Raw genomic sequence first — 15697 nt, forward strand, 5'->3', positions numbered from 1 at the left:
TTAGGAGCGTAATTTTATTCTGACGACCGATGATGACATCCCAGTATCCCACCATCCATGTTGTCCAAAACCATCTTCCCTCAGTAAACTGCTATTGAGAATTTTAGCACTTCACAATTTCGACATCTTTCATTGCATTTTCCAAATTTTCGTATGAATCCCAATTGAATCTTACAAATTCTAATTTTCAAGTACTGAAAAGTTAAAACGGCCAAAGCTGAATCTAGACTACAAATGTTGCCACGTTGGTTGTGTAAACTCTGCGTGTTGCAACTTACAACATCTGTACTACAAGGACGGAAACCTAAGCCAAGTGCAAGCTTCCATTGTGCCCGACGGTAATTGGAAACAGCATCAAAATTCTATTCAAGTTTTAGAAATATGTAGATTTCTCCTTTTGCATGTAAAAAGGTCTATAGAACCAATTAATAAATAGCAGTGTACAAAAAATAGACGTTATTTGATTAGTAAAATAGGACCATCCTCTATGGGTGTGAACAGTCATCAGTCAATGGCTTTACTTACAAGAACAAGGTGAGAAGAATAAGCAAAAACAAAAAGTCTATGTATCAGTATCATCTTGTAGAGGATACAGCAAATCAGCTTCAACAGGCAAGGATGGTGGGGTTCCGGGTGGAATGCAAGCTTCACCATTTTCTCCAGCGCATATGCACAAAGCCTCTGCATCTCTCAGTGTAGCATCAAGATCAATTTGACCGCTCAGCTCATTAATGAATTTCAAGAGGGTATCGAAGTCCATCTCTTCACCCATGATCTTCTTTCCGTGCTTCTTCAAGATTGCAACACATACATACAAGTGGAAATGCTCAGATTGGTAGTGTGTCCATAGCACCTCCCACAAACGCATCATCTTCTCGAAGTCAAACTCCCTAAAAAACAGAGGTTGGACATGTCCAGAGAATCAAAGATCATCCCTATACAAAGTACTATTCACGAGCATTACACAAATAATATATATTAGGGTGTCAATCAGTCCAAAAACCAAACATGTTAACATCTAAGAAGCTACACCATAGACCAGCTAATATGATATCAGGAGTGTGCCTCAACATGTTAACCAACTGTAAAGTCATTAGCACCCGCAGACCTCTTCACTCTTTGGAGACCCACACTCTCATAGATGTCTTGCTTTTATGCTCCCCAAAGAAAAACAAGGAAATAAGAATCTGTGTTTACTGATTAGAAATGGAAGTGAGATAATATCAATTAAGTCTTGAAAACCAGAAACATAAAGAGTATATCTCAGTTTTTTTCTTTTTTCTCTATTTTTACAGACATGGATTCAAATCTGAATCAGACTCTCATGCTTAGGATCTCATCTAAGCAAGACTTTTTCTGCATCAGTGGATGGAATTCAAGGTCGTAAAGATATTTAGTATTTACCTTTAGTCAGTTACCACCCCCCATATTATGTAGAGTGAGTTCCCTCTTTCATTTTTCTAGTTTGTTTATCAAATAAAAATAGTGAATGGGTGCAGTTTAATTATTTTCCTGTATAAATCACATTAAGTGCCAGAATACACATTGCACTCCATCTCATGGATACAAAGTTTATGTATTTCTGGCCAGGATTCGTTCCAAAAAAAAAAATGCTTTTTCTACAGGAAAAACTGAATGACACAAAGCTATCCATTTCATAACGAAGATACATCATCTAACTGAGTAAATATCAAATGGAAATGGTAAAATCAACATACCTCTTAAATTGTATGAGGACCCAGCGGAAACAAAAGAAATAGTTTAAACAGTCGTTCTGCCTGAAATAATTGTGCAAGGGGCTGTCTAGCAACTCCACCAACTGCCACCATCACAAACATCAGTACCAAGACAATGTAATAACTAATAAGGAAGCTTGAGAACAAAACTTTAACAGAAGGTTTCATGTATTCCTTAAGATATTTATAGTGTGATTACAGATTACTAGCACTACCTACAATCAACTTTTAAAGCTAGAGCGAGATGCATATTTTTCCTTTTCCTACCAAAACTGAGGTATACTTTTCAAGGGGGTAACAGTAACACATAAGACCAGCAAACACTAATTCAAAAGCTGTGTGTTGTGAGTCATGTATTAGATAACTGAGTATAGGTAAGACATGTAATCGAGTAGCTTAGGCGGAAGGTTCAAAACTTCCCGGGGGGGGGGGGGGTTATATTTTAGGTGTAAAAAGAAAAGGTTGTCTGCATGCTGCCGCAATGTGAAAAATGAGGAGTCACAAATCCAATATTTTCAGATGGTCAGGATGACAAAGGGCCTCACTGTTCAAACCAACTACGAATGACTATGAAATACTATCACAGAAGTACATAGAAGTTTCTACTCCATATAATATATACCTTCGAGAGTGCAAAAAGTTGTGAATGCATGCCATTTTGGTCACGGTTGAAATTGGGCCCAAGGCGCTCCATTAGTGCGACAAAACACCAAAATGATTCGGACTCATCTTTCATCACATATAATATAGGAGACAGAAGATCACTCATACCCTATTAGACAAGATAGTACAGGTGTTGTATCATTAGTAACACAAACCAAAACATCAAATAATGTAGATTGTAAAGTAAGAGAGAAATCATCAAATAATGTAGATTGTAAAGTAAGAGAGAAATTACACCTATTTAACATATACCGCATTATTTGCACTCAGGAAGAACAGAGAACTTAATTAGAAGTACCATACTGAATAAAGAAACACTTCAGTAATTGTATGCGTGTTATTTAGGCATAAGAGCCAAAAGCAAATAAACTTACATAAAAATATGTATACAAAAATGGTACTATCTTGCAGTAGAGGAATTCACATCACGCACAATATCAGGCGGCAAGTACTAAAAAAAATGATTTTTATTAATCAGCTAAAGAAAAATAGAATATTGAAACATGTGAATTTGCATGAATTAAACCAGCTGTCTTATTTATGAGAACTAACGTGATGTTTCTTTATGATGTATACACAGCTGTCTTAAGACCGTGGAAGCTTCACTAAAGCGTGAAGAGATGAGTAGAAATAACCGTTGGCATATAATTTGCAATACAATGAAAACCAATTGGGTATCCGCCCATTACCAACCATGACAAACTCTTGCCTCTTGGCTACAACACTTAGCATCTCATACAGCTTACCCACACGATTAGGCAGCACACATGAAAGCTATACCACAATGAGGAGGGGGGGGGTGTGCTAACTTCAGTACTTACGAATAAAACAATAAAAAGAAAGCATCTGGGATATAGTAAACAAACCCCTAGTTCCAAGACAAGAAAGAAAAAATGTTTCCTTTACTAAGCATCAACCACCAACTGAAGAGCACCTATATGCATATGTTAACCACTTAACCCCAGAACAATGGATCTCTAATGACGGATTAGCCAAGAGACCATATGCTTAAACAAATGTAACATCTAGAAGAACACATACTGCTTGTAATACTAGAAATTGCAATAACATAGAAATAATAAACCATTGCATGAACAATAAGTTTTTACCTGACAGTATCCAAGATCAAAGTTGTAAAATGAATAGGTCAATAATATATCCCGTAAAAGTATCACGTTGGGATTGTCATCTCCGTCATAGAAAGAGCTTGATCGGTCGGTTCTTACCTTTGGAGAAAACAAAAAAAACAAAACAAAACAAAACAATGAGTACACAAAATTGTTTACTTTTTAAATAGAACCTCATTTCAGCATGAATTTTAGAAGAACAAACATCAAGATAGAATAATTTGCTAGTACCACATCCTTGTCAATAAGACCTTTCCTCTCCCTGAACTTTGTAAACCTCCTGGACTGGGCTGGAGAGACGCTCTACATAAGGGAATATGAAAGTAGCAGTTAATACCCATTCGACAAGGAGAGCATACTCATGCACAAACATGGCCTAATTTGAGGAAAAGAAAATTCAAGATATGATTACAGGAATCAAGTTTAATATCAAAAAGCAAAAGTTCGCATTCTGCAAGTAAGATATGGAAGTAATAAACAGATTTACATTTGCAAACAATTAGCACTCTACATATATGGATTGTTATAAATGTACAAATCTCTCTAAACAGAAGCATTATGTGCACAGAATGCCAAGAACTGGGAAGTGCATCAGAAATAGTATTTATTCTTAATCAATCAAAATTTCAAAATTAAAGTTCGTGAGAACTAAAAAATAAAATAAAATAAAGTTTTGAATTATATCTAGCTTTCAAAATCATTCTGGTTAGATACCTCACTAAAACCCTAGAGTGCAACTCATAACTGATTAATTCCATACACTTGGAAAGATACAGTATGGTTCATACATAGACTCCAATAAGTTCCATATCGTTAGCATGAGTCATTCTAAAGGTTTCTGGCATCTTAAGAAATAAAAGATCCGGTATTTAGTCTGACAAGGTACGTAACATAATGATCACATTGTCATCCAACAATAGCGCTTCTTGACATGTCAAGCGGAAACTGGTCCTACAAGATATTATCATTATCAGAGAATAATAAAAACTTGAAGCTACCTACCATGATCACTCTTTTCAAGGGACTTGTACTCCAATCATACACAAGATTCATGTATTATGCAGCAGGTGTGACCCTATTTTAATGATTCTCCAAAAATGACTTCTAAAAGTAGAGAGAAAGAGACTCTATGTCTGCCACGCTTTACAGATTCCAGACATACCAGTTAAATGGTTCAACTATGGCGAAAACTTTAAAAGACGACATGTCGCATTCCACTAAAAAGCAAAAACATAAATATTAAGTGTTTGTGCGTCTTTAATGCATAGCAGAACAAGAAAGGAAATGATGGAAAACTCTTTTACACTTGGCTCTCATGCATGTGTTCACCAGTAAAAATGTACAGAATGCTTTTAAATAGAAGTAAACCTGCCACTGATACTTCAAGGTTTCGTATTCCACTTTTTTTACTGAAGCTAGATATTCTCTCTCGGCACCAGTTGAATCATATTCATGGTAACCCAACAAAAATTTCCAGACCTGCAATAATGAACATTTTACTGAATACAAACAGCACGCTCATTAAATAATACTAAAGTAAATACAATTCAAATATATCAATTTGTCCAAATCTCATACAAACCTCATTCCGTATTTGCTGCTCAAGTCCTCCATAAAATATTCGCTTTCTTAAAGCTTTTGAATCTGTTACTCGTCCTTCAGCATCCAAGAAAGTGGCCCACTGCATATAGTTCAGAAGAAAGACGGGGAACTAAAAGATTAATATAAAGCTCCTTGTGTCCTGCTCAAAAGTAGAAGGAAGAACTAGCAAATTTCAATCCCTAACTTATTATTCAAAGACATAAGAGGAAGGCTAATGAACTAACTCCTTCAGGGAGAAGCACCATGAATGCCACCTATTATATCAATAAAAATAATAAAAAGGATGTACCTCTTCAGATCCCAAGGGAGGTTGCCGTGGTTGTCCCCATACCAGTGTTATTTTATCAAACTGTCACAGAACAGATTAAAAACATTATGATCCCAAAAAAAAAAAAAAAAAAAAACAGTCAAATAGATCCACAGACACATAGGGGACTGTTATTACTTAATAGTGTATACACCTCCCATTAACGAAATCATATTGGTCTGAAATCGGATTGCAGTGATTCAAAAGGTATAACTTTAGTGTCCTACTGGCTCCCACCTTACCAGGAAAAGAGGGATTGAAGGAATTAGGAATAAAATACTAAGTTCTAACATCATTAAGAAGAAGAAAAAAATGAGAGAGAGGGAGAGAGAGAGAGAGAGGTGGATAATTTGCACAGATTGCAGGACAGAGAGCCACGCACGACACATCAGAAAAAAGTGAGTCTTTTCTGAATGTTCACGCAGTCAACACCTCGACGATAACAATGGATGCAAAGGTTTAACCTCTTATCACGCTAGAATCAGAAGCAATGTGCTTTGTCCACTAGGTGGTATCACATAAAAGTAAATACAAACCTAACATTCATCTCATTTAACTTTTCAAGTTCAATTAGCAAAGATGACAGAGAAAGGGGAAATCTCAAGCTTTATTCAGATGTAATAAGGCCTTCATTTTCTCCGTACATCCTCTAAGATCAATTTAGGCTGAGGATTTTCTATGGCTCCCATGTTTTTGACTTTCGATTATACAGGGAGAGAGAACAGAAGTACAATTGTAGCATACAATCAGGTAAATGATAGTGTTACTAAAATAGTGTACATTCATTTTCGTGAGAAGTGGGATCTAACGTGCAATCTCTATGTTAGTTTTTGAAATTAAGATTTCTGTGTCTGCAACATGTCTCTAGGCCTTGTGCTATACACATTATGATATCTTCTGAAAAATACATCCCTTCTGAATGGGCGGAACATAGTCTAAGCATAAATTTCAACCAGCTGGAGAACTGGACTGCCAAATTTCACACATGCACAAACACACGCAAGCACACACACACACAGATCTTCATTTTACTCATTAGCAACAGTAAGCATATAAAACAGCAGTTAAGAAATCTAATAGCAAATTATATCTCGTGTCTGAACAATTTTCCTTTTTTTTTCTGTTTCTTTTTCCATTTCAAACTTAATACAGTGTGCTTACTCACCAAAAAATACCCGTGACAAGCCTATGGAATACATATCTTTCGTTAATATTACTGATGATCTTTACCAAAAAGTAAAAACACAATAATTGACATGTATATCCCATATACGTTCGCTATAAGAATCGAACTTCTTTAACCAACATGCATCAGTGGATCAAGTAGCTAAATATCTAAACATCTAACAAGCACAAAAGTACGCATCAGGTATCAGTCACCTCTTGATGGTATCCATTCACCTTATGAAGTTATGATCACACTTCAAAGTTCAAACACATTCAAAGGTAAGTAGTTTGCGCCACACAACACAATAGATTTCAGGTTACAAAACCTAAAAGGTAATGTGTTAAAGATAATTCACTACTAGTAGTTAAAACTTGTACGGGAGTAATTATTCATAAGCAGATTAATTGTATAATACTGGACATAGTTAGAAATGTGAGGGAGGGTATTATCTGTAGAATAATTTTCCTAGAGCACTTTTGCCCAGAAGGTCCCATTGACTCGCTAACCCTTCTAGGTAAAACATCTTTATGTCTATGGAGTACAGTCCAACAAAATAACTATCTGAAAAGGTGGAACAAAATAGATGTCGTTTACTTGTGCTACAGTTAGCAAAAAAAAAGGATCTCGATTCAACATCATCTAATGAAGAATCCTGCAGAGTTGGGCAATCTGTCTTCAGTGTAAAGTAGCAAAGCCATGAATTAGTTATTGACTACCCCAATAAGTACGTACAAATGCCATCTCCATGATTCAAATTAGACAGTGAGAAGTGTCCCCAATAATGGAGAAAGTGACTCTAGATGTAACCCATCATAAGGCTACAAAATGTCAAATGATACACATCCACGGCAGGAAAGCTATGTCCTAGAGGATTTACACTATAACCAGCACGGGTTTAAAATATGCAGAATGAAGAATCTCCACGACGGATTGACCATTTTAACATGAAGTAATCTATCCAAAATTCCACAACATGACAACAGAAGTTGTGGAGATCCAACTCAGAAACCTTCTGATTGATGTCCCTCTAGTTTGATGTTCACAGAGAAACACCCTCATTTATCACCAACTAAATCAGTGAGGACAAAACGGGACAGCAGCAAGTTCCAGTATCACTTGTTGCACCATAATTAAGCATAAGACTCTTGCAAAGATAAAAGACAATCGGCTGCATTTAAACGTAGATTATGATCTGACGTTCTAGTCCACGAAATTCATATAACATGACAGTATAAGGTATGTGACACAAACTAAAACAAGCAGCTGCATAATACAATTACTTCAAGCAACAACGAAGACAGAAAATAAGTGGCCATCCATGAGGTTCATTATTCAAAAAATATGAAATAACTAAAAGAATACCAAAAGACAAATGAGATCAAAGCTTAACGATAAGACCTCTTTTTATACCTCCTTACAATCGACAAGCTCAAAAGTTCCCACTCTGGTGGCAGCTTCTTCGCCCTGGTTTTCTTTTCTACATAGTGCTTTCTGTTTAACAGGACAAAGTTCTGCATCAGAAAGTCCTTCAATGGAAGTCCAAACTATGAAGATCTAGGAAATGCAATTCGCACTAGTATAGCCAAGACGAATGTGTTTGATACGCAAAAAACTCGAGATGAATTAGCTTTTGGTAACCTAGAAGAAAAATCTCAAGATTGGATAAATACAAAACGGAGTAGAAGGGAGCACTATGGAGAGATAATGCAAGCCCCACCCACCCAAAAAAAATAATAAATAATAAAAATACAATAAAAATAAAGATCTCCCGGCACCTAGACAAAGTTTACTTTGTCGGTGGAAGGAATTAGAGGCAGAGAGGCAACTGCAATATCCAGATAAACCGATGGAAGTTTGAAATCAGTCGTCCCTTAATCCTGATAAACAATTCACCCCGCCCCGCCCCCGCCCCCACCCCCCAAAAAAAAAATCTCCGAGCACCCCGACCAAGTTTATTTGTGGGTGGAAGGAACGAGAGGCAGCGTGTGGATCCAAATAAACAATCAATGCAAGTTCAAAATCACATTCCATTCACTGGTCCATGGTCTCCAAAACCAACCACTCGCTCAAACCACGTCATCCAGATATTTTAATCAAGTGCAAACCCTGACTGGCTGACTTCATCCCGCTTTAACTTAACAACCCCATCTATGATCGTTTTTCCATCTTAATCCTAAACATTCAATTAGAGTGAAAGAGAGCTTATGCTGACACAATGTTACTTAGAGTAATAGGCTCAATTCAGAGTACTACACCAGGTATCATGAAATGACTAGTATCTTTATAAAGAGTACAGCCACAAAGGTGAAAGCCATGAATTCCCACCATCAATGAGCTGAATATCTAACCTCAATTGCAATCAAAGAAACAATATTTACATATACTGTGTTGAAAAAGGCCTGTTATCTAAAGATGAAAATTAAGTTACATTGACACGGATACATGTGTTCATATCCAACACGGATACGAAGTCTCTGACACAGAAAATTATAAAAAATTGAGGTGTCCGATACAGACACGTGGTACGTATCCGACACAGATTATATTTTGATATATGGGTGTCCATGTAGCATACATGAAACAAAAACAGGTAAATGTTGGCTAACATCATGGTGCAAGAACGATTCATTTGAAGACCAACAGAGCCTCTCTTAAACATTAGCGTTAAAATATCACAGTATTCTTTTCATAACAAGTAATATATCTAAAAAAATGCAGGCATACTATATAAAAGCTTTGTCAGATCTGTTTCCAAAGGAACCATAGTCAACTTCAAATATTTATATGGAGACAGGACTGACGAAGTAGCAGAAGAAAACATGCATAGCTCAAATGAAAATGTGCTGAGTTGGCAAAAGATTAGGCTCCTATGTTATCTGAATCAACTTCAGTACCCAGGCTTTTCAAAGTTTTAAACAGAGAAGCAACGACAATTTGGCCCTAAGTTTTGGGGTCTACAAAAGAAAGTTTGATACTTCCTTCACTCGATCAAGTCCAGTGTGACACTTTAGACAATCAAATCATTCAAGTCCATTGTCTGTGGGATATACCATTCATCACATACCCTAGTTAAAACATATAATAAAGCTAAGATTTGGACAGTAAATAATATTCAAATGCACCGCTCCCATGGCAAACCAAATAAGCAAAGGAACAAAGATATATATAGAGCCACTCCCAAGCCGCCACTCCCAAAACGTAAAAAGCCATATCTCATCCTACCAGTTGAATTAAGGGCTGATATTTTGTAGATATGATCTCCCCACTATGAATAACATGCCCACCAAATTTCGGCTCATTCAAATATGTCTAACCTAATCAAATGTTATTATGAAATTGGAAAATTCTGGACCATTAGATAAACATTCAAAATTGAACACTAGTTTTCACAAGGTTGGGCATATCCAAATATGATGAAATTTTGTGGGAAAATTATACATTGCGAGAAGATCATATCCACAAAAAATCAGGTCTTAATTCAATTTGTAAGTCGATGGAGTGACTCGGGAGTGGCTCTATCCCTATATATATATATATATATATATATATATATATATATATATATATATATATATATATATTATTTTTTTTTTTTTTTTTTTTTTTTTATCGGCATATTGGTTAGTGGCCATCAAGTTTGACATCTTACTCTAATTCTTCATTCAGAATGTACTAAATCCACAAGTACCAATCTTAAAAAAAAAATTGGACAATATCTAGCAAAACCCCCATAATTATTAGAAAATTTCTGATGTAGATTATACGGACTCCAAAAACGACAACATCAGAAAAGGTACAAAAGGGATCAGAAATTTACCTCAAGCGGATCGGGCGTTACAGAAATCGTGTCTGGAACACTTTGAACTTCATCTAACCCTGTTTCATGATTATTGACTGGAAGAGATTGACTTGGCTTCTTTCTGTCATTCGCGAGGAAACCATCATTTTGAATTTCACGAAGGATATTTGAAGTTGTGAGGCGAGCAAACTTTGTCACAAGTGAGAATTTCTCCAATACTTGAATCGAGAGATCACGAGCAGGATCATTAACCTTTAGTCCATGTCTCCCACCATACTGAGAAGTACTGGAGGTTCCGACATCAGCCCCCTCAAAATTTTCATTTGGAGGAACTGAATTAGCAAAAGTGGGTGTAGATGAACTATTTGCAATAGAAACAGCCCCAGGAAGCTCCAAAGAAGATAGACTTTTCTGCAGAAAGATTGAAAGATAAAAACAGTCAGATATGCACAGGGATAATGCAAACACCCAACTACTTGTGCTTAGCAACCTAGGTTTCAAGGTTTTTTTTAACAGAACGCCTAACTACTTGTACTTAACAACCTAGATCTGACCCATCACCAATTCAAACTAAAAATCGCTAGGCCTACCTTTTTCTATAAAATTTACTTAGGGAGTAAAAGCATTGACCATTTGAACATGACGACTGAACCCACACCCAACAAATATGGATGTTCTATTTATGATCAACCTAATAGTTGAAAAAGGTTTGAATATTGCTTGAAATCAATATAATACTAGTAGAAGCGCTTGAAAGGTTTGAAAATAAAAGAAATAGAACTTGAAACCCTTACAAATAATAAAATAATTTTTGTAATACAAATAAATTTGTGTGCTATTTGTGCTATAAAGTAATGGTCCCAAACATCTACTTATTACCCAAATTCAGATCCGATCCGCCCGAGAATGGTTAACAAAATGTCTAAGACAAAAAAAAACCCGCTCATGAAAAAATATCATTTTCTGCAATACACTAGGAACCAATGTGAATATCGGGATTCCTACTGATTTATCGCGATATTTTATTAAGGAGGATAACGAATTTTAACACACCCAGGCATGTGGAATCTGTACTCTTCTTATTATCTCTAAAAAGAAAAGGGCTCAAGTACCCACAGCCATATGTTTTGTAACCCATTCGGATAATTTTGCCCCAACGTAAATCATAAGGTACAACTCTATCCCACGTTTCAACTGTCAAAGTATTTGCATACACATTTCTGCCCATTCGAATAATTTTGCCCCTACGTAAATCATAAGGTACAACTCTATCCCACGTTTCAACTGTCAAAGTATTTGCATACACATTTCTGACTGCGTCAAATTTGGGATACTGGAAAAGTCCCATGGAGATATTGCAACAAAAACACACATATACGACTTTCTGTGAATTCAAGCACAAATATAGTCTTTCAGAATTGCACTCATAACATATAAAATAAAAACTGTAAACAAGAGTAACTTCTTGACCCCTACGTCAGATTTTGGGTTGTTCCAGTATGAAGTATGAACATACAGGTTTTGGAAAGACAGTCAGTATGACCAATTAAAGTTGCCACATGCGTGCAGTAGTACACACTTCATTCGGGATAAACACATGACCACTGAGGACCATAAATTACAGAACATGACCAAAAATGTCTGATTATTGTGCAGGTAAGTACACACCATATAGTTAACAGATATGTATGTTCAAGCTTATGCAAAACTTATGAGTGACATCAGAGTACAAATTGATACTGCACAAGAATCAGCAAGTAGACTGTACAACTACACACCTGGAGAGGATCTTGAAAGTCATTAACCAGAAACACATTGACATCATCTGCAGACCTGAAATGAACGAAAAAGATATCTAGTGGCTCAAATTCAGAAAAAAATTCAACTGTTACAGCCCCAACAGATAATTCAAATGTATTGCCCCCCCCTTTTAATTTTATCTCTAGAGAGTAATTGACAGACAAGTTACTAAAACTAGATAACATTTGTTTGTCAAAGGACACTCGTAGTGCAATTCCAGTTACTCATCAGTAGAATTGAACAAAACACAACGCAATAACCAAGACCACTAACCTCACAAGAAATACATGTTGTTTTAATGTAGCAAGGAACTCACGAACACCTCCATTGTAAAAGTAAAGAGGTGGAAAAGCAAGCCCTGCAGATGAAGGAAATGAAATGAATACATAAAATGTATTTTGATTCATTTAATATCAAAAAGATAAGCATTAATTTACCTGATGATAAAACAATAATAAGGTATTGCCAACCAAACGTTGGCGTGTGTCGCCGAATAGACCGAATGTCAGTCACCGGCACAGCTCTAATCGTATATAAATTTCTATCTGCTTAAACAAAAACAACACGTATCAAGTAAAAAAAAAACACATATCAAAAAAAAAAATCACAAACAAATAAAACTAACCTTTCTCAGTTACAGCTCCAACAGAATCAGCCCTCTCTTTATACGGAATCCAAGTCTATATATACCAAAAAAAAAAAATCATTTCCAATACAATAAAACAAAATCACAGCTGTAAAAAAAAAAAAATGTAATACCATGAATAAAGAAGAGGCTTGTTTAATCAAGCGCAACCGTCCACTAATTCGTTCGGATGCAAATTGAGTAGGATGAATTGTAACATTATCTTTCAAAAAAACAACTTCAGCTCCTTCTGATTCACTCTCTACAATTTTTTTCCCACTATCTGTCCTCACCACACTTCTCAATTCCTTCACTCGAAAAACAAAAATATCGTAACGAGATTATTTTGCTGGAATATTGGAAAGAAAATTAGAAAGTAAAATTACGAAAATAGGTCGCTTACTTGTTGTTGTTGTTGTTGAGAAGCGGCGTAATCTGAGTCATCAGATAAATCGTGGAGCTCTGCTGATTCTTGCATTTTTTTTTTTTTTTTTTTGGGTTTGGTTTTTTTTCTTCGAGACGAAGGTTGTTATGAGAAAACGAATTATTGTTATTTGAGTGACACGTGTGGGTGGCAAGTCGACATGATTTTTTTATTTGAGAACCGACGTTGAGGTACTGATGTAAATCTACATTTAATTACGTGGGCTCCTTATCCATTGACGAGACACGGTTGAAACCCGAGAGTCCAATCCAGCCCAATCCACACTTCAACAGTTCAACCATTAAAACCCGGCCGCGGTTATTTACTGGTTTCGACCCTAATTTCGGTTCTTTATTCTTTGTCTCTATATATATATACTAGCATGTGTCCTGTGCTAAGCATCAGTTGCCAAATTGTAAATAACTAAAATGAAAATTGTTAAAAAAACTGAAGATAAACAATTTTTTCTGAATCTCTCACTAAGAAAAGATAAACAATTTTCTAAAAATGGGGAAGATATACAATTCCTATACATAAATTTTAGCTTTTAAATTAAGAAGACTATCCTAAAATTATTAAAGAATGAGGTGGTTCAATTTTAATAGAGATCATGGAGCCAATTGTAATTAATAAATAGGAGAGATGTAATTTAAATAAACGTAGGGAGGTGATTCTAAAATCTTAAAATTAAGATATTGGAAATACACTGTTCGGTTGAGAAGTGTGGTTCCTACAAACCCGGCTACCATATAGTGTAGAGATATATTATAGTTCTCCCCTTCTCAATGGAGGAAGTAATTGCTAGAGTGTCCAGACTAATTACGAAAAAAAAATGAGAGAAAATTTGCGATACAAACCCGCCTCAAAAACCCACGACTATTCCAACAAAAAAAAAACCCCACGACTAAAATTAAAAACAACCCTAGAGATTCTCTTGCTAAAATTTTGTCTCTCTTCTTTCTAATCTTTTCAATCTTTAATTTGGATTTTGGTTTTCTTTTCTCATCTTTCCCAATTTTCCATCTTTCTAAAATCCCATGTGAGTGAGTTGAGTCTCTCGATTTCGAATCAATTTTTTTACCGAATCAAAAATTATTTTTTACTGATTAAAAAAAGTTTGTTTTTTGTTTTACCGATGAAAAAATCAAATTTTCTCTCTCTCATTCTCTTGGGTTATTTGTAGAATTCCTATGGTGAGTTAGTAACAGAGTGGACATCTCAATAGTGGGAGTTCAAAATTTTGGTAAGCTCCTCAATCGGTTCCCCCTCTATTAATTTTCATTAATCTTTATTAATTTTGTGTAGTTAAGGTTGGGATTTCTGATTGTTAAATGTTCGTCATAGTTTGCGTGACTAATTTAGTTTACATGCTTCCCTTTCAAGATTGCGTTGCATTGGAAGAATTGTATCTGAGCCATAATGGTATTTCCAAAATAGAAGGCTTTAGTTTACATTAGTTAATCTTCGGATCTTGGATATTTCCTTTAACAAATTGACAGCAGTGGATGACATTGAAAAATTGACCAGGTTTAGATGATTTTTTTTTTTTTTTTTTTTTTTATATATTATTATTTTGTTATTATTTTGTTATTATTACTATCTGGCTTTTATTTTTCCCTGGTTTTCGTTCTTTTTTCTTTCTTTGTCATAGCATGTATAGTTTATTTTACATTTTGACCAGACATTCTTATAGACTATTGCTATGTAGATTGGAAGATCTTTGGATGAACGACAACCAAATTGCATCATTGGATGACCTTGATCTAGCTCTTGCTGGTTCAAGAGATAAACTCACAACCATCCGTCATATTGGTTTTTACAAAAGATTTACCTCCCTAGATTGCATACTGAATGTGAGGTTTGTCCCATGATTATGTCCTACTTCCGTACTGAAGTATTGAGTTGCTTTGTTTCTGTAGGCAATTTTCCTAACTATACGAAGACCCTGAGATAGTTTTTCCCAAATCTGGAGCAAATTGATTCTTATACATCCTCATAAGGTCGGGCCTTGAAAAAGAATGAGTAATGCACGCTAGGATGTTTTAGATTGTATTCTCATATTATATTGGGGTCCCACTTTTGTGAACTTCCTAGGTTTTCATAAAAGGGAAGCAGAAGCTTATGCATGTGCTGGAAGAATGATGTACACAAGCTAAAAACACAGGACACTACTTAATGGTTTGGGAGTTCTTAAGTAAGGTAATGACAACTAAAAATAATCCCAAGGTGTCCATACACCAGGTACGAACAGTTACATGGTTTTCTCTTTGTGTTAGTTGGCTTTTAATAACTTGCTATTGGCGGCAAAGACTAAGAGTATATACTTGAGTCTATATTCTTTGGTGGATTATTCGATCATATAGCAAATTAAGCCCAAGGGTGCACTGGTAACTTATAGAATACAAGGAATTGAATGAAATATATTGAGTTAAAATAACCAGGCCAC

General features: G+C 35.5%; 1 protein-coding gene across 2 annotated transcripts; it reads right to left on the reverse strand.

Annotated features, from left to right (window-relative positions):
* Positions 1 to 439: 439 nt before the first annotated feature.
* Positions 440 to 13413, reverse strand: LOC147507811 (RabGAP/TBC domain-containing protein). 2 transcript variants are annotated; one of them, XM_086600473.1, is made up of 16 exons: positions 13231 to 13392; positions 12962 to 13135; positions 12828 to 12882; positions 12640 to 12747; positions 12476 to 12560; positions 12181 to 12235; positions 10421 to 10813; positions 8014 to 8094; positions 5418 to 5477; positions 5109 to 5207; positions 4895 to 5005; positions 3758 to 3829; positions 3509 to 3625; positions 2359 to 2508; positions 1719 to 1819; positions 440 to 890 (listed from the first exon to the last, which is right to left on the reverse strand). In XM_086600473.1, the coding sequence occupies exons 1-16, from the start codon at positions 13303 to 13305 to the stop codon at positions 563 to 565; spliced, it is 2064 nt and encodes a 687-aa protein (XP_086456599.1). In that variant the 5' UTR covers positions 13306 to 13392; the 3' UTR covers positions 440 to 562. The 2 variants fall into 2 exon arrangements, with proteins under 2 accessions (XP_086456599.1, XP_086456600.1); XM_086600474.1 differs by lacking the exon at positions 8014 to 8094 and having other exon boundaries at positions 13231 to 13413.
* Between the last annotated feature and the right edge of the window lie 2284 nt (positions 13414 to 15697).

Source organism: Coptis chinensis, chromosome 3, assembly GCF_015680905.1.
Source record: "Coptis chinensis isolate HL-2020 chromosome 3, ASM1568090v1, whole genome shotgun sequence".
Taxonomy (NCBI): domain Eukaryota; kingdom Viridiplantae; phylum Streptophyta; class Magnoliopsida; order Ranunculales; family Ranunculaceae; genus Coptis; species Coptis chinensis.